Here is a 20,484-nt window from a genome sequence, read left to right on the forward strand (position 1 = left end):
CTAGAATTTTACAGTTTCTTCAGGATGGTTTGGATAAAAATTTGTCTGCAAGTTCCTTGAAGGGACAAATCTCTGCTAGTGGTTAGTCATAGAGGTTTCTCTGACTCAGTGATTAATACTATGTTACAGGCTCATAAATATGTTTCTAGGAAGATTTATTATTGAGTTTGGAAGACTTATATTACATGGTGTTCTTCTCATAAATTCTCCTGGCATTCTTTTAGAATTCCTAGAATTTTACAGTTTCTTCAGGATGGTTTGGATAAAAGTTTGTCTGCAAGTTCCTTGAAGGGACAAATCTCTGCTATTTCTGTTTTATTTCACAGAAAGATTGCTAAGCTTCCTGATATTCACTGTTTTGTACAGGCTTTGGTCCATATCAAGCCTGTCATTAAATCTGTCTCTCCTCCTTGGAGTCTTAATTTGGTTTTGAAGGCTTTACAGGCTTCTTCGTTTGAGCCTATGCATTCTTAGGACATTAAACTACTTTCTTGGAAAGTGTTGTTCCTTTTGGCCATCTCTTCTGCTAGAAGAGTTTCCGAATTATCTGCTCTTTCTTGTGAATCTCCTTTTTTGATTTTCCATCAGGATAAGGCAGTTTTGCGGACTACATTTAAATTTCTACCCAAGGTTGTGAATTCTAACAACATTAATAAAGAAATTGTTGCTCCTTCTTTGTGTCCTAATCCTAATAATTCTTTCGAGAGATCCTTACATTCTTTGGATGTTGTAAGAGCTTTGAAATATTATGTTAAAGCTACTAAAGATTTCAGGAAAACTTCTAGTCTATTTGTTATCTTTTCTGGTTCTAGGAAAGGTCAGAAGGCTTCTGCCATTTCCTTGGCATCTTGGTTAAAGCTTTTGATTCATCAGACTTATTTGGAGTCGGCTCAGGCCCCGTCTCAGAGAATTACAGCTCATTCTACTAGATCAGTCTCCACTTCGTGGGCTTTTAAGAATGAAGCTTCAGTTGATCAGATTTTCAAAGCAGCAGCTTGGTCTTCTTTGCATACATTTACTAAATTCTACCGTTTTGATGTGTTTGCTTCTTCGGAAGCAGTTTTTGGTAGAAAAGTTTTTCAGGCAACTGTTTCAGTTTGATTCCTCTGCTTATGTTTAAAGTTTTTACTTTTCATTTATGAGAATAAACTTATATTTTGGGTTGTGGATTAATTTTTTCAGCGGAAAATGGCTCTTATTGTTTTTATCCCTCCCTTTCTAGTGTCTCTTCTGTGGAGTTCGACATCTTGGGTAATACTATCCCATAAGCCACTAGCTCATGGACTCTTGCCAATTACATGAAAGAAAACATCATTTATGTAAGAACTTACCTGATAAATTAATTTCTTTCATATTGGCAAGAGTCAATGAGACCCACCCTTTTTATGGTGGTTATGATTTTTTGTATAAAGCAAAATTATTTCCAAATTCCTTTTTTTTATGCTTTTTACTCCTTTCTTTATCACCCCACTACTTGGCTATTCGTTAAACTGAATTGTGTTTGTGGCGAGGGGTGTATTTATAGGCATTTTGAGGTTTGGGAAACTTTGCCCCTCCTGGTAGGATTGTATATCCCATACGTCACTAGCTCATGGACTCTTGCCAATATGAATGAAATTTATCAGGTAAGTTGTTACATAAATTATGTTTTTGTTTTGCTTTTGTTCCCCATCATAGAGTTACGTACTGTTTCTTTTTTTTCTTTTTTCTACTGTAATCTACAATTTATGGAGGGCTATGAAAGTTGGTTTATTTTTGCTTTCGAGGGTTTAGTATCCATATCCTCCAATGAGTTATTTTGCCGGGTTTTGTATGTATTGTGTTAAAAAAAAAGGGAAAAAAGCTCAACAGCGTGTCATGAAGTAATATATATTTGATTTTTTTATTTTTTTTTTAATGTTTTTTGTCTTTTATTGCTTTGCTGAAATATGTATCCCCTTTGCAAGGCAATCAAATGTATTGTGATCACACTGTTGAATTAATAAATAAATAAAATAAAAAAAAGAATATTGCAACTGCGTTAACATAATCCTCATAGAATTCAATGGATCGCAAAAAGTGGGGAAAAAAGATCACCCTTACTTGCTCACAAACCTGATCACGTTTTCTCAAGTGTGCGAATCTGACATGAAATATTAATATTTCACATTCCAATGTTCTTCACATAGTAAAATATGTTCTACTTATTCTTAAATACATATGTCTGTATATATTTTTTTTGGAAATCTATAATCTATCTATCTATCTATCTATCTATCTATCTATCTCACACACAGATAAAGTCTGGCACTCACTTGCAAGTACACAGCTAAGATTAAAAGCAAAAAATGGAGAGTTAGTTACTGCATCGGGCCAAAAGGGTCAAGCTCAGGAACCACCCCAAGGTCACTTCCCTCCTGGGACCTATCCACAGCCAAACAATGCATGCTCTCAATTAAACAAACTGGCAACCACACATGGGTGCACAGGTATTATGTTATCTCCTTAGAGACTCATACAAAACATGGAAATTGACTGCACTCACAAACTGGACCGGGTACACATCTTGTGACCCTGCAAAATGAACAGCACTGGTTGCTCAATAGCACTCACAGCAAGCTGTGCATCCTCCAGAGACTCAGACAGTTAACCCCCAGACAAGTCTGGGTACAAAGATCATAAATTAAAATTGGATTTCTTTTTTTAAAATATTCCCCCCCCACCGAAAACTAGAAAACTTGGTTACTAACACATGAACGGAGTATTCATGAAAACATTAACATTGAAAAATTATTGTATAATAGCTAAGAAATACTATAATTCATTTTCAAAGAGTCAAGGTCATTTAAGAATTTTTTTTTAAATGAATTGAAAACCCACATAAAAACTGCTTTCTGATAGATTGAATTACCTCAATTCTCTGAATGGAAAGCATCAAAATTAAACTTTCATGATTCAGATAGAGCATGCCATTTTAAACAACTTTCCAATTTACTTCCATTAACAAAATATGCACAGTATTTTTATATTTAAACTTTTTGAGTCACCAGCTTCTACTGAGCATGTGCAAGAATAAGTGTGTATGCATTTGTGAATGGCTGATGGCTGTCACATGGTACGTGTATGCATTTATGATTGGCTGATAGGTGTCACATGGTACAGGGGCAGTTGAAAAAGACATAACTTTTAAAATTGACAGAAAAAAAATCTACTACTCATTTGAAGTTCAGACTAAGTGCTATTGCATTGTCTTGTTATCTTGCATTTGTTGATTATGCAAATCTGCTGTGTTGACTGGTCCTTTAAAGGACCAGTCAATACAGTAGATTTGCATAATCAACAAATGCATGATAAGAAGACAATGCAATAGCACTTAGTCTGAACTTCAAATGAGTAGTAGATTTTTTTTAAATAAATTGCAAAGTTATGTCTATTTCCACTCCCCCTGTATCATGTGACAGCCATCAGCCAATCACAAATGCATATACGTATATGCTGTGAATTCTTGCACATGCTCAGTAGGATCTGGTGACTCAAAAAGTGTAAATATGAAAAGACTGTGCACATTTTGTTAATGGAAGTAAATTGGGAAGTTGTTTAAAATTCCATGCTCTATCTGAATCAGGAAGTTTAATTTTGACTTGAGTGTCCCTTTAAGGTAGTGCAAAGCCACTAGAAAACGTAATGATAACTCAGTTTCTAATGGTTTCCAATAGTTTATAGAGGTCTTGAGTTTGAAAAATCACTCTGAAAGCTAGATGAGACACTTTGTATCGCTCTTCTAATGGATTTGAATAGACTCTACAGTATAAAAAGGAAATTCCTTTAAAAATAAAATTCACAAAACAGAACATTTTGTTGTGTAGTAGAATAAACTATTTATTGTATGAGTAATTTAGTTCCACATTTTCACTCTGTTCAGGATACATAAACTTTTATTGAAGGTTAAGCATTTGAAATCACATTTTAACAGAGTCCATTAATAAATAAAATAAAAATCAATGTTTTATTATTTGACATATACACTTTTGATTTATTTTCCCTACAGGCTCATGAGAATTACACCTGGTTCCAGAGTCACCCAGGTAAGCATTGTGCTGGATTTTTTTGCATTGGTTGGATCTATTATAATCACAAATTAATAACAATATGCAAAACCCTTTATGTTTTGGAATCTGTTTCAGATATGTGTATAAGCTTAGTAATATTGTGAGAAATTTGATATATATTTTTCACAAACTAAGACAGTAGACTTGGAGGGTAGTTTACAAAATTTGGAACACAAACATTTAGTACAATGGTCAATGCCAGGAACAGAGAACTTAGTAAAAAGTATTTTGAGAAGGCAACAGTCACAGTGGTTTAAATAGGGCATACAATGTAAAAACAAACTACTTTTGTCCAGTTTACCTCTCTACCCCTTTGTCTTGAATGTATCAAAGGGACATAAACGTGAAAAAAACAAAGAAAATGCTCTACTATGTTGCTTACATATTATTATATATTTAACCCTTGCAAAGGGATTAAACACATAGTTGATATCCACTTCAAAGCAGCAATGCACTACTGGGGGCTATCTGAACGCATCTGGTGAGTGAAGCACAAGAGATAAAAGTATGTAGCCACCAATCACCCGCTAGCTCCAAGTAGTGCATTTCTGCTGGATACCATGGATACCAACATAACAGAGTACATTTTATAGTAAGGGTGAATTTAAAAGTGTCTTAAACTTTCATGTTGAAGATAGAACATGTCATTTTAATTTTGACTTACATGTCCCTTTTAAGCACTATAGGCCAGATTACAAGTGGAGCGCTAAATAATGCTCCTGCTCGAGTATTAACTGCATTAGAAGTTTGTCTTTTTCTGTGCGTCAGGTTACGCTCGTATTACGCGTTGAAAGTAAACTGTTTTTTGATTGCGCGCTAACCTGATGAGCGTATAAAGCTGAACTTAGAATATCGGGTGCGTGTTCACGTTTTCCCCCATAGAAATTAATGGAGAAAAAAAAGTGGAAACCTCCCCCAACACCCTACTTGTGTGGAGACAGGATCACATATTCTCATGTGCGCTAACCCGACATGAAAATATGTATATTCTATATGTAATATAATATAAATGATTTTTTTTTGTAAAATATATATTTATACCTATATCTATACATGATTATATATAGATATAGATATACACATTAATACAGGAATATCTATTTATAAATGCATAGAACATATTCTGCAATGCGCAGAATATTTGAATGTTAAATATTTAAAGTAAAAACACTTTATTAAATATGAATATTGTATAGAAATGCTTTTCCCTTTTCCATGTTTTCATCTACTTACCTGCAAAGATCTCCAAAGCACTTATATATATGTCTATATACTCACCGGCCACATTATTAGGTACACCTGTTCAATTGCTTGGTAACACAAATTGCTAATCAGCCAATCACATGGCAGCAACTCAATGCATTTAGGCATCTAGACGTGGTGAAGACGACTTGCTGAAGTTCAAACCGAGCATCAGAATTTGGAAGAAAGGGGATTTAAGTGGCATGGTTATTAGTGCCAGACGGCGTGGTCTGAGTATTTAAAAAACTGCTGATCTACTGGGATTTTCATGCACAACCATCTCTAGGGTTTACAGAGAATGGCCTGAAAAAGAGGAAATATCCAGTGAGGGGCAGTTGTGTGGACAGCAATGCCTTGTTGATGTCAGAGGTAATAAGAGAATGGGCAGACTGGTTCGAGGTGATAGAAAGGCAACAGTAACTCAAATAACCACTCCTTACAACCAAGAATACCTTCTCTGAATGCACAACACGTCGAACCTTGAAGCAGATGGGCTACAGCAGCAGAAGACCTCACTGGGTGCCACTCCTGTTAGCTAAGAACAGGAAACTGAGGCTACAATTTGCACAGGCTCACCAAAATTGGACATTAGAAGATTGAAAAAATGTTGCCTGGTCCGATGAGTCTCAATTTCAGCTGCGACATTCAGATTGTAGGGTCAGAATTTTGCGCAAACAACATGAAAGCATGGATCCATCCTGCCTTGTGGGATATATTTTCTTGGCACACTTTGGGCCCCATAGTACCAATTGCGCATAGTTTAAATGCCACAGCCTACCTGAGTATTGTTGTTGACCATGTCCATCCCTTTATGACTACAATGTACCCATCTTCTGATGGCTACTTACAGCATGATAATGCACTATGTCACAAAGCACAAACCATCTCAAACTGGTTTCTTGAACATGACAATGAGTTCACTGTACTCCAATGGCCTCCACAGTCACCAGATCTCAATCAAATAGAGCATCTTTGGGATGTTGTGGAACGGGAGATTCGCATCATGGATGAGCAGCCAACAAATCTGCAACAAGTGCTTGATGCTATCATGTCAATATGGACAAAAATCTCTGAGGAATGTTTCCAACACCTTGTTGAATCTATGCCATTAAAAATTAAGGCCGTTCTGAATGTAAAAAGGGGGTCCAACCCAGTACTAGCAAGGTGTACCTAATAAAGTGGCCGGTGAGTGTGTATGTTTACATATGTATTTATGTGTTTATATGTATATATATCTATATGTCTGTAAATACATATGTCCACATATATAGACATATATACATACATATACATCTATAAAAAACACCTGAGCCCTTATAACTTTTGTGTGCAATATTTTATTTTAATAATTTTTATTAGATAGTATTATCATGAGTGTATCTATACTTTGTAATGCATTTTGAATGTGTTTTGTGAAACATTTTAGTTTCACAAAACAGTTAACCAGAGCTCTGAGGTTGCGGCAATCATTCTAGCTTAAATCGTGATTGCGCTCAAGCAATCCCGTTTACTTTCAAATCATAATACCAGTGGTAAGCCCAACGAGCGCAAACACCTGCGATAACCCCTTATCACTCATGAGCAAACATTTGCTCTCCACTCATAATCTGGCCCTATATGTATAACATTTTTACAAGCATTGTTGCAAGCATAGACTCCATATAGTGCTAAGGATACATGCAGGCTCCCGAACCTACCTACAGGCTTAGCTTCTGGTCCTGGTAGCTTCTGCACTTAAACGTTTTTCATTTCTTTGCCCTCTCTTTGTCATCTTGGGAAACATTTTGCTTTTGCTTGGTGTAATAAATCCTTTAAAGTAACTTTTGTATGCTAAAGCCTTCTTTATGATATTATATTCACTTTTGGTTTCACACTGAGGACAACGGAAAGGCTGTTTCAGATTCTAAGGATTCTATCTCAATATTAATATGTTTGCAAATTCATATATTATAATCTCCCCCTTAGGCAGCTGCACACAACCTCCCTTTCATTACATTACTCCCTTTAGCATAGGTATAGCTCCATCAGTCTCACAGCAAAGTTTAAATTAAAGGTACAGTCTACTCCAGAATTGCTATTGTTTAAAAAAATATATAATCCCTATATTACCCTTTTGCAAGTTATATTAATGCCCCTTTTGCCTCTGTTAGTACCTTCTATCTAAGCCTCTGCAGACTACCTCCTTATTTTAGTGCTTTTGACAGACTTACATTTTAGCCAATCAGTGCTGACTCACAAGTAACTCCATGGCAGTGAGCACAGTGTTATCTATATGACACACATGAACTTGTGCTGTCTAACTGTGGAAAACTATCAAAATGCACTGAGAAAAAAGACTACCTTCAAGGGCTTAGAAATTAGCATATGAGCCTACCTTGGTTTAGCTTTCAACAAAGAAAACTAAAAGAACAAAGCGAATTTGATGATAAAAGAGAATTGGAAAGTTGTTAAAAATTGCATGCCCTATCTGAATCATGAAAGTTTAATTTTGACTTGACTGTCCCTTTAAGCTTTCATGATTCAGAAAGAGCATGCAATTTTAAACAACTTTCCAATGTACTTTTAGTGAATTTGTTTTGTTCTTTTTTGTATTTCTTATATTAAAGCAAATGGTCAACCAAAATTTAACAGCAAAAAACATCCGTGGCTGGTATATTCAAAGTTACATAACGTGGCTCACAGCCCAAGCAGATGTAAGTTAGGAGCGTGTGTTCAACATGATAATAACAAAAGTTCCATACAATGGATAAAGTTTTCCTTACCGTGCCCCCCGTGTCAGACAGTCCTATGTTTTTTGTTTGTGCCCTACTTGAAACAAGATTTTAAAGACACTAAGGTGTTATCAATACATTTGAATTTTTAACTCTACACAGTGCCGGTGCTCCTATTTTCTACTTTGAACTGTTATATTAAAGCATACAAGTAGGCTCAGGAGCAGCAATGCACACAGGAAGCTAGCTGTTGATTGGTGGTACATATATGCCTCTAGTCATTGGCTCTCCCGATGATTCAGCCAGTTCCCAGTAGTGCTTTCCTACTCCTTCTACAAAAGATAACAAGAGAAGCAAACTAGAAAGTTGTTTAAAACTGAGTTCTCTATCAGAATCACCGCAGAAACATGTTGGTTTCATGTCCCTTTAATGTGAAAAATATATACTTGTGTACTTACAAGTTAAACCATTTTCTTTAAAGGTATTGAAAGGTCAAAGATGAAATTGCATGGATGTATTTCAATGTGAAACAGAAGCATTTTTGCAAAATACTTTCATTAGCAAAAATGCTTCTAATAAAAGTTATTACTATGTTTCTGTGGCATATGCACATATGTTGTGAGAGCCTGAGCCCCACCCTTAAAAGTATGATCTTCCTGAAATCATTCTGAAGTAATCAATGACTCCAGACTAGACATAAGAAGCCATCCTAAAGTATGCCCACAGGCCAAAATATTTAAATGAGATGACTCTAGAGTCATTCACTGGCTGTTCATACTTGTGAAGTAATCAGTAAGGTAATCTGCTAATTATTCTGAAGTCAGCACCCATAATATTTTTTACCTTAGCTGATGACTTTACAAGCCTGATGATGTCTGATGATGTGCAAATGACTTCTAAAGTAGTTTGATGATCATCAAGTATTCAAACACCACAGGGCAGTGCTATGTATTGTTTGTGAAGACATCATTTGTGTCATACAAGCCACTGCTGACTCTCTGAGCAGGCATGATGTTTGAATACTGGTGCACAGGCCTTCTCAGGATATGTGCGTATGCTGCAGAAATACATTTTAGTAGAAGCATTTTTGCTAATGAAAGTAAATTGCAAAAATGCTTTTATTTCACATTGAAATGCATTCATGCACATTTCTTTTTTGACCTTTCTATCCCTTTAAGTTTGGGAATAACCAAGCATAAAAGCCCACCCTAGGTAACTTACTATCTGGATTGTTACATATGAGGGTTCCTTGTTGCTTTGAGAGATGTAGTACTACAGTATTTGCTTTCCCCATCCCCCTGTTATTTGCCTTCTTCTCAGTCCTTCTTTCTCGGGGCTTTGATAATTGTTATAATAGCTTTTATGCAAGGGAGTGAGATATATTTTTTAGTTTTTCAGTCCCTTCCTTTACACATGTGGGCATGTAACTATTCATCTATCTTTCTTTCTTTGAAAAATGCATTGCTCCATAAAGACCGCTTCTCCATAATTTGTCCGCCTGCTCTGAGGCCGCGGACATAAATCAACCCGATCGAATACGATCGGGTTGTTTGACACCCCCTGCTAGCAGCCGATTGGCTGCAAATCTGCAGGGGGTGGCATTACACCAACAGTTCACAAGAACTGCTGGTGCAATGATAAATAAATAAATATTAATTATAATATTACTATTATAATACCTGTAAATAAATACGTGGGTATTTACCGCAGTTATTAAGCTATACTATGTGTTTTTTATCTCCTTATTACTTACTTTATAAATGTTTTACTTCCTTTCTGGAAGTTTAACAGGCTATTTTTTTTTGCATGTGCACTGCAGTATTCCCTCTAAGGCCAGTTTTGTGTGCGTCCCAGCAGTGAAATAGTTAATAAGGGAACCACACCTGGCAGTCTGCATTATGTAGTGTTTGCTAATTACTCTAACTGCTTCACTGCTGGGCCGCTGACAAGACTGACCTTAGAGGGAACACTGATGCGCTGCATGCTGAAGCTGACACCCACTGTGGAAAATTGGATGTTGAAATGTTGATGACTGAGTCAATCGCCACAGAGGTAATTCGATCCGGCAATCTATGTATCCTCACTGCAGAATTATTTTGAAGTAGGTGCAAAGTGCGGTAATTCTTGATAAGCGGAGAAAAGTTTCGTCAGTTCAGCCCCCAAACTGAAAAATCACACGCTGTATCCAAAAAAACAATAATCAATATTACCTATTACATATATATATATATTTTATAGCCCTTTCCATTCAAATAATTTGTGATATATCATTTACCTTTTAACCATTATATATTTTTTATACTTATATGATTAATTATTAACAGATAGTGTATATTTGAGTGTAACACTCCATTTTAATGTATTTATGTTGTGTTTAATGCAACTTTAGTTTAGTTAGCCAACTTTAATGTGCCACTTGTAATATAGCCCCTATTAATTTATTTGTTTTGGAAAATTATTTATGCTTTTTCCTATTACAGGGCTACCCTTTTTTTCTGCATGTCATCAACAACAATGCACTCACTTTATAATGTTTTTGTATGTTAACACTTTTGGTACTTTAGTTTGGAAGATTTTGCTAGTGTGTAGCATATGTTATAAGACCTAATACATCATATTATTGCAGGTGCTATATATTTGCATTACTATTTATTTTAGATATGGTAGCATTTGTGGAATTTTGTACATAGTCTCAAATTGTTTGTATACGATATGGTCAAGTTCTGCACTGACATATTATTTTGTTTTTGTTTATGCCTTGTGGGTAATTACTCGTTGATATCATTCATTGGCCATTTTTTATTTGCTATTTATTTCTTTTCACTAACACAAGACTTAGATAGCAGTATTATGATTTGTGGGTAGAATGCCATTTTATTTGGAGTTTTTCAGAATCAGTAGGGCCATATGAAATGATCTTGGAAGTTGTATTGGTGCTTTGAAGCAAAGCTCTTTGATTGAATTCACAGATGATTGGTGTTTTAAGCTGGATGTGATAATTAAGTGGCAGAGAAGCATTTCTTTTGAAAAAATAAACACTGTCTTTGGGATGTGTTTATCATGTTTTTCAGATCATCAATATTATTATCACCAGTTGTTACATTGAATTATTGGGTTACAATTTCCAGGGAATTTCACTGGGGGAATCTCATATGAGCCAGCTAGCTGGGGAGCTTCCAATGCACCCACCTTGCTTCAACTCTACTATGGAGGTACCTCTTACTCGTATTAAAGATAACATCAGGAATTCTCGGCCTTTTGGCTAAGATCAAGTGTAGTATTGACTCCCTGTAATGCCTGGGGGAGTTGAGAAACACTGGTCTAATGCTTTAGGCTGGGGAGTATGAATGCCCGGGGTTAGAAGGGAGGAAGCACTGCAACCATTCTCCCCCTATATGCACTCGGCACTCACACTCCCTGAAGCACCTGGACCTAGGATGTTCCATTAGGATGCCTAGGCCCCAAAATTTTTAATTTTGTCCTTACTCCATGTTGGCTGGGGAGCACTTTATAGTGCACCCAGCACTTAGTGCTTATGAACTGGTGGCAGCTGTTCCCTAGTTCCACCAAACCATTGGAGTAGTGGCAGTGCTTCTGGTGGGGAGGTTTTTACCCCTACGCCCCCACTATTAATTTAACATATGCGCTTATTTTTTGGATTGAGAAACAAAATCAGTGATGTTCTCTGTGTCACGTCCATTTGCCAATTCCATTGGCAAATGGACTTGACACAGAACATGTCACTGATTTTAATTTTGATGCACTTCCCACTTGGTGGGAGTCAGGGATATTCCCTTACCTTCCAGTGAGGGTACATCTTGTCGCATTCAAGAGGCTAGTGGCAGTGGCCACTCGGAGAGATTGAAGCCCTGGAGGTTAGTAGCAGCACCTCCAGGGGGAAGATTCCACACCTCTGGTGCCTCAGACAAAGATGGAGGAAAGATCTTCTAGTGCTCGCTGGACCTTCTGGCCAGGGCATCAAGAAGAAGTTAAAGGGTCCAAAAGCTGTCAAGGCCCTTGCTGCCCCTAGAGCAGTGGCACAAGAAAGCACAACCCTGGGCTTAAAAGAGAAGAAGAGAGAGAGAAAAAAGGATAACATCAAGAGAAATGTCTTATTTTTGTTTTGTAGTGCTACAAAAGTTTACAGTACATAAAAGTGTCTGTTTGAGAAAGAGTAGCTGTATCACATTATTTTCTGTGTGGATGTTAGTTTTTTGTAGATTTTGTATGTTTAGTGCTATTGCAGCTCTAGAGCTTGTATATTCTTTTTTTTTTGTATTCATAAAGTTGCTGTTATTGAATGTGTTTTCTAGGAGTCAAAAAAAACTAGAGTCTCTTCTTCAGTAAATAAAAGCCTTATGCTTTAGACCAAAAATGAACCCACAAATGAACCCACTACTTACAAATTTTCTACAAGTCATACATAAACATGAAAGCACATTTACAGTAGATAATAATTTGCAGTATTTAAAGTATATGAATACACAGTTTTGTTCCATTTGTGTATATATATATATATATATGATGCACCTAAATGGAAATTCTGGACTGAAACCGAACCCGAAAATTCATGCACTTGGCCGAAAACTGAAAATGTATTTTTTTCAAATTATTTTAAAATGTTTTTTTTTTTTGCATAATTAGACTATTTAATGAATGAATCTGAATTGAAAAACTGCCAGACAATAAAATAAAATAATCACACTTTTATTGCAAGTAACACACTAAAATTGGACAAAATATATCTTAAAACAATAATATGCTACACAATAAATTTACAAGAAAAAAACAGGCAAAACCCCCTCAAAACCAAATAAAAACAAAACCGAAAAAAACAGATAATGCCATTTTCGGCCAAAATGTTTTTGCATCCCTACTTAAAATTATATTAAATATCAATATACTGTATTATTCTGTATTTAGTCTGTGTAACAGAATTAGATATACCAGTTTTACCAATTATCCAAATAAAGTATAGTCCTAGAAAACTATTATTATATTTAAAACAGTAAGTCGAGTATTGAACTCAAACAGCAGCTCTAGGTTAGCATCAAATTTGAAATATGCTACACAATAATTTTACCGAAAATAACAGGCAAAAAACCCGAAAAACTAAATAACCAAAAATGCAGTTTTTGGCCGAAACATTTCTGCGGCCGAAATTTGAGTGCATCCCTAATATATATATATATATATATATATATATATATATATATATATATATATATATATATATATATATATATATATTAGGGATGCACTCAAATTTCGGCCGCAGAAATGTTTCGGCCAAAAACTGCATTTTCGGTTATTTAGTTTTTCGTTTTTTTTGCCTGTTTATTTCGGTAAAATTATATATATATATATATATATATATATATATATATATATATATATATATATTTAATGTTATTTTAATATGTTATATGCATGTGTGTAATAAAACATTTTTCTATATTTTCTTATAATTTAAAGAAGAAAATTACGAAACAGATTGGAAAAGTGAATGGATAACAATACATTTACATTATAAGTCAGTGCTTTCTTTCTTACATGATTGCTATCTACATTGCATCCAAATTAATAATTATCTTGATATAACAAGCATATATATTTTATACAATTCTATTAGTTGATTAAATATTGAGGAGATACTGGCTGTGTTGAAAGTATAAGGGTTAGGCTTTTAAAGTGTTGAAGGTTTTAATTTCCCTTTAATGATTATATATGCTTAACAATAAAAACGAAAAAAGTGATGGTCAATGACAGAATTCTATTATCAGTGGATCTCAAGCCTCTGTAATGACAGTGGGTTTTGTCACTAACCCTGACTAAAATAGCTGATTATAGCTTGTGGGAGTAGCAATATCACTGATTTTCTATGTGCATTGTATTTCTACAAGTCATTTTAAAAACACATTCAGGTACAGCATTGTGTGATTGGCATATGCAAATTCAAAGGTTCTTTCAACACTCTCATTTATTTTATTTGGAATTCTTTGTTCAGCTATATGAAAAAGAGCAGTACATTTAATTACAGACCTACACACTGGCATGCAGAGCCCACTGTGTTTTATTCATGTTTTCAGTAAAAGGAAACCTTTTGATTAAATAAAAAGTGATTTGCAAGGAGTAGTATATCAGCATATTTAAGACCAGCTCAGACCGTGTTACTATTAGCCACATATGAAGCAGATTTCCATATAGGTTGAATAGTTTGCTGCTCCTTATATACATTTTTGTTTTATTTAAAGTTTATTTTTTAAGGGATAAGAATGTTAAGCTTCTGACTAGTCATTAAGTGGTTTAAAGGGACAGGAAAGTCAAAATTGAACTTGAACCCACATTGTCAAATTCACCCATAAAACCCCAACCCCAATAAACAACCGTTAGACATTTCTGGGTATGAAAACCCTGCAGCTTATTTAGTAAACAATCTTAAATTACAACCATAAAACATTTAACTTTTCTAAAACCCAACCACAGTGCTTGCCCTTCTCCAATAACATGCCTTAACACCATTCTAAGGCATGCCCCCAAGTATTAACTCTCCTGATAACCTTACAGAAGGTACCTGCCATAACATAATAGGCGTAAGTCCCTACAAACCGGGGCAAGCACCCAGCCACAGCTCGTCTGCAGGATGAGCACCACCCACCAAAGCCAAAGCCTTTTCAATCCCCTCTTTAATTGAAAAATTGAACAGATGTAAACCCACCTCATTCAGATGAACCCCATCTTTCAAGTAAAAACAGCGCTCAGATTCCACTTCAAACTCCACATGTTGAACACCAAAACCCCCCAACTTTTGAATGTAACAACTCATGATCCTGCTAAGCTTCCTTCTGGAAGCCTCCAATCTCCCCAGGTCCCAAGCCACACCACCTGGCTCTCAATTTTATACCACACTATAACCAGACTCAGAAACAATTGTAACAATCTGTCAAAACCCCATTTTATTCTATCAACTAAATCCTTCTGGGACATGAACACCAAATCATTTTCCCAAGCGTGAACAACCAAAATATGAGGAGGGGCGAAAAACCTAGCATACACCCCTACTTTCCCCACCAGCTGATTCCATCTCATACCCCTAAACTCAAACCACTTCAGCAATCTCATACCCCTAATCCTAAACCACTTCAGCACTATGACCTGAGATTAGGAGCACTCTCTTAAAGGGAGTGCTCCTAATCTCATCTTGTTACCTGTATAAAAGACACCTGTCCACAGAAGCAATCAACCAATCAGATTCCAAACTCTTCACCATGGCCAGGACCAAAGAGCTGTCCAAGGATGTCAGAGAGAAGATTGTAGACCTACACAAGGCTGGAATGGGCTACAAGACCATCACCAAGCATCTTTGTTGAGAAGATGACAACAGTTGGTGCTGTTATTCGCAAATGGAAGAAACAGAAAATAATCTCCACTTTACCTGGAACTCCTAGCATCAGGGTTTAAATTCCCGGGAGGGAATATTATCTGTAGCACTGATACGCTGTGAAGAAGCCGCACTGGAACTTCCTAGCGGCGAAACACGTGTTGCATGTTTTTACATGACTCGGCATCGGCCACCCAAGTAAAACAGAAGTCTTTTAACTACTCCTTTGACCATTTGGCACGGTGATGCAGTCCGGTATGCAAGGTGATATCGATGTGGAGTCTGGATGAGTAAGAAGCGGCAAAGCGGTCATCAGCAGTTAGAAGATATACAAAGCATTTGGAGGTGGTGAGATTTAGAGGGGTCCCTTGGGCGAAAGTATATCTTTCAGTAGGAGTACCCCTGAAGCTGGATTTATTTGATATGCAATAACTTTGCCATTAACACTGACTGCTCTGATACCGCACTCATGCTGGAATGTAACTGCTTTAATTGACTGCTATGCTTGCTACTAGCTTGCATGAATTTGATGCTTTATTGCAACTGACATATCCCAATGCTATACATTAGCTGAATCTGAGCAATACCAACTCTATATACTTCTTGGCTATATGATTACCATCAAGCAATCACCTGCTTAATACCATATGAACTGCTTTCCCAGGATGCCTATGCAATACATGCTGATGCTGAATTTGAGTACAAGTGTTATATTAACTGCGTGAATCTACGGACTTAAGTTTATATGTGTGCCAAATATTGATTCCTCTATTAATGTGCAATATGATATATTTCCTATATGACTTTATGTGCGTTTTTTTGACTGTACTATCATAGGATTACGTTTTCTAGTTATATTGCCCATAGTTTATGCTCTTGCTTCATAGATGTTTATTTTATCTGGGGTCCACTATTACTATGGCCATATGTGTGTGTTTTTAATATATTTAAGGTGTGTTACACATGTGTTTCATAGATTAGCATTTAATAAAGATGTGTATTTTTTCTAATGTATGCATTTCCTTGTTCTTGACCCGTGTGGACTCAGACCACCCTATACATGAAAGATCTTTATTGATTATATATACTTTTTCTTATGGGAAGTGCTGGCTAGGACATCCTTTATTTTTCTTATCTTTTGATTATTTATTTCAATTGCCGATGCCCCCTGTGCACCTTGGGATAAATATATACTCTTAGTTATCCCAGGTTTCCCAATGTGATGGCCATTTTTTTTTTGAGCTGGTATGATCATACAAATATTCTTTATATACAGTATATATATTTCTCAAAAACTATATAGATGATTATATATATATGTATATATATAGTTAAAAATACATAGAAATATTCCCCTATGTGAAGAACATTAGGATGTTAAATATTTACAGTATATACATAGTTAAACACTTTATTATCATATGCTACTTGACTTCAAAGGGCTCCAATGCACTTTTAAATATATGTGTAAATATGTAATCATAAGTATTTATGAGTTTATATGTATATATATATATATGTCTGTAAATACATATATGCACATATAAATACAGTTGTACACAATTCTGAATATATATATATATATATATATATATATAAATTTATTTCATGTAATTGGCAAGAGTCCATGAGCTAGTGACATATGGGATATACAATCCTACCAGGAGGGGCAAAGTTTCCCAAACCTCAAAAATGCCTATAAATACACCCCTCACCACACCCACAATTCATTTTTACAAACTTTACCTCCTATGGAGGTGGTGAAGTAAGTTTGTGCTAAGATTTCTACGTTGATATGCGCTTCTCAGCATTTTGAAGCCCTGCTCCTCTCAGAGTACAGTGAATGTCAGAGGGATGTGAAGGGAGTATCACCTATTGAATGCGATGGTTTTCCTCACGGGAGATCTATTTCATAGGTTCTCTGTCATCTCCTACCTCCCTTTTTCAGATCGACGATATACTCTCATATTCCATTACCTCTACTGATAACCGTTTCAGTACTGGTTTGGCTATCTGCTATATGTGGATGGGTGTCTTTCGGTAAGTATGTTTTTATTACCTAAGACATCCTCAGCTATGGTTTGGCACTTTATGCATTAATATAAAGTTCTAAATATATGTATGGTACTTATATTTGCCATGAGTCAGGTTTATGTATATTTCCTTTTGCAGGCTGTCAGTTTCATATTTAGGGGAAAAACATATATATAATTTTTCTTACCTGGAGTTTAGTCTTTTTTTAAAATTGACTGCTTTTTTCTTTCAATTTCACGGGCAAACTTAGGCCCGCAAGGGCGCAAAATGCCAAAGTTTATTGCGTCATTCTTGACATGAAATTTTTTTGGTGCAAAGGTACGTCCGATGATGCGAATTCGTCATTTCCGGCGACTTTGTTGATGCCGAGTTCCTTGCACAAGGTTGCATCGTTAATGACGCGAGTGTGTTATTTCCAGATGTTGTTAGCGCCAAAAAAAATTCAGTTACGTTGTGCGTCATACTTTTTTTTTTTTTAAATATTTTTTATTTAAATAAATGACAATGAGAACAACAAAAACAGGCAGATAAATAACATCGGTACATAACATAGTATTTTCGATGTATCACATTTTGTAGAGAGGATACACCTAAAGAAGAGAATGCTGAATAACAAGGTCCAGTGTTCAAGTCTCCCATCTTTCCCCACCCGTCTGGGTGGAAGTGCTGTAAACCGAATCTCTTTGGAGAGACTATCACATGTCCAAATGTCTAAGCAGATCAGCATTTAATTTATAATACATAAGACCATAATATAGTTGTTCTAACCAACATCATAATGTAACCATTGTGTGTTTTGAGTAAAGATTATTAGATACCTTTGAGAGCTGTAACGAGTATAAGAGTTAGTAAAAAGAGAAAAAAAAGGGGGGGGAGGGGGGAAGGGGATAAGGGGTTGGGAGGAGGGGGGGCGGATTCATATTAGGGAAAGGATAGGGGTAGGGAGTAGCAGGGTCATTCAGATGATCATAGGGCTTTACAGTGTGAAGGCGCTATAGGGGCGTGGCAAAATACACAGCTAACTTTATTTCGGGCCATATTCCCAGATCATAATCTGGAGGTCTTCCGATCCATGGATGTGGGAGACATATGCCTCCATTGTCTTTACAAATCTTAAAATGTCAACCACCTGTTCCCAAGCGGGCGAGGCCCGTTGAAGCCACATTGGGCTATGGCCAGTTTGATTGCTAGAAATAGGTAGACACAAAATAATTTCTGTGGCAGAGTCAGATATGGAGGTAGGATGTGAAATAGGCAGATGCTTGGCGACTGGAGTATTTGAATGCCTTTCGAGGCGCAATAATGGAATGCCTTTTGCCAAAGCGGCTGAAGCTGCAGACAAGACCACCAAATATGCTGAGGAGTCCCCAGTGCTTCGCATCCTCTCCAACATTTCGGGGAGTTGGCAGGTGAGATTTTAAACAAACGGATAGGCGTCATATGCCACTGTAGCAAGACTTAAAGAAATAACTCATACAGGGTTGTACAATGTATAGCTTTTTTAGTAAGCTGTGCTGCATTCTTCCTTTGTTGTAATTCATGCGAAAAAGCTAAGGAGGTTTCCCAATGTTTAATGGGAGGAGATTTACAAAATACCGGGGGATCCATAATAGCAAGGTATGAGAGAGACAACAGCCTTATAGGAGGAGACAATGAGTCCCACCTCGTTTCCCACCCAGTCTTGGCTCTCGGGGGTGCTCTATCAAAGCCCCAAGATATTAGAAGACTACGTAGTCTCCAAAATTCGAAATGGAGGATAAGGGGTGAGTTGAACTTCCGGAGAAAACCTTGAGAGGTAAGTAACTTATCTCCCATGAAGAGATCTACTACCTTAGTTAGACCCAAATTAGACCAAAGATTCGGGTGAGTATCAGGCAGAGACAAAAGCAACCCTCTCAGAGAGTGAGTCAGTGAGGGGTGAGGTGCAACAGAAGGTAGATTGTGAATCTTGTCCCAAAATTTCAGTTTCGATTTGATGATAGGGTTAGCAAAGATGGTAGGAGGCCCGGAATGCTTGGGAATCCACAGTAAGTCCCTCAGTGCATATCCAACCGGGAGAGATGCCTGTTCGATTTCGGCCCATCTGCTCTTTAAAGTAGAGCCCCATAGGGTCACTTGGGATAATCTAGCAGCTTCATGGTATCGCAGGATGTTAGGAACAGCTGCCCCTCCAGCCAGCACTGGCTGCTGCAGCATACTAGTAGCAATTCTCGGGGCCTTATTGCACCAGATAAATTTATTGCAGAGCTGTTGGAACTTATGGATAAGGGATCTGGGAATTGGGATAGGTAGGGAGCGAAACAGATAGGTTAGTTTGGGGAAAAGGCTCATTTTAAATGCTGCTATCCGTCCTAGCCAAGACAGTGAGGGAACATTCCATGTTTCAGTGGATTTTCCAATGTCTGATAGCAAAGGGGAAAAATTTAAGTCTAGACACCGAGATGTTTGATGTGTGACGTGGACCACAGAAACTTGTATGTATTCCTAAGCATGTCAAGAGTTTCGTCTGGGATATTTATTGTATAGGCTTCTGTTTTAAGAACATTAAGCTTATAGTAACTGACTAAGGCAAATCTCTCCAGTAAGGAAAACAGCTGAGGTAGGGAAGTAAGAGGGTCAAATATAAGCACTGTCAAATCATCGTCGAACAGCGATATTTTCTGTTCTATATGATGTATATCAACCCCCCTGATCTGGGGGCAAGATCGAATAGCCTCGGCCAGTGGTTCCATCATAAGGGCAAATATGAGTGGGGACAACGGGCACCCCTGTCTCGTACCATTTGTTATTGAAAAAGGTTCAGAACAAAATCCCAGACCCCTGACCACTGCTGATGGATTAGAGTAGAGCGCAGCAATCTATGTGATAAAAGGTCCTGGGAATCCGAGCTTCTGCAGCACAGCGAACATATAACCCCAGTCCACCCTGTCGAAGGCCTTTTCAGCATCCAACGACAGGGTGACACAGGGCAGCCGCAACCTATGGGCCTCAAAGAAAACATTCAGGAGTCTTCTAGTGTTGTCGGGCC

The 20,484-nt window shown here is 36.9% G+C and overlaps 1 protein-coding gene across 1 annotated transcript in view; it reads left to right on the forward strand.

Moving 5' to 3' along the window:
- Positions 1-20,484, forward strand: part of ADGRD1 (adhesion G protein-coupled receptor D1) — a 1,140,767-nt gene that overhangs the window by 36,398 nt on the left and 1,083,885 nt on the right. Inside the window, exon 2 of the mRNA XM_053701862.1 lies at positions 4,028-4,064. Coding sequence (XP_053557837.1) covers positions 4,028-4,064 — 37 coding nt within the window. The remainder of the gene's footprint in view (positions 1-4,027; positions 4,065-20,484) is intronic.

Source organism: Bombina bombina, chromosome 2, assembly GCF_027579735.1.
Source record: "Bombina bombina isolate aBomBom1 chromosome 2, aBomBom1.pri, whole genome shotgun sequence".
Taxonomy (NCBI): domain Eukaryota; kingdom Metazoa; phylum Chordata; class Amphibia; order Anura; family Bombinatoridae; genus Bombina; species Bombina bombina.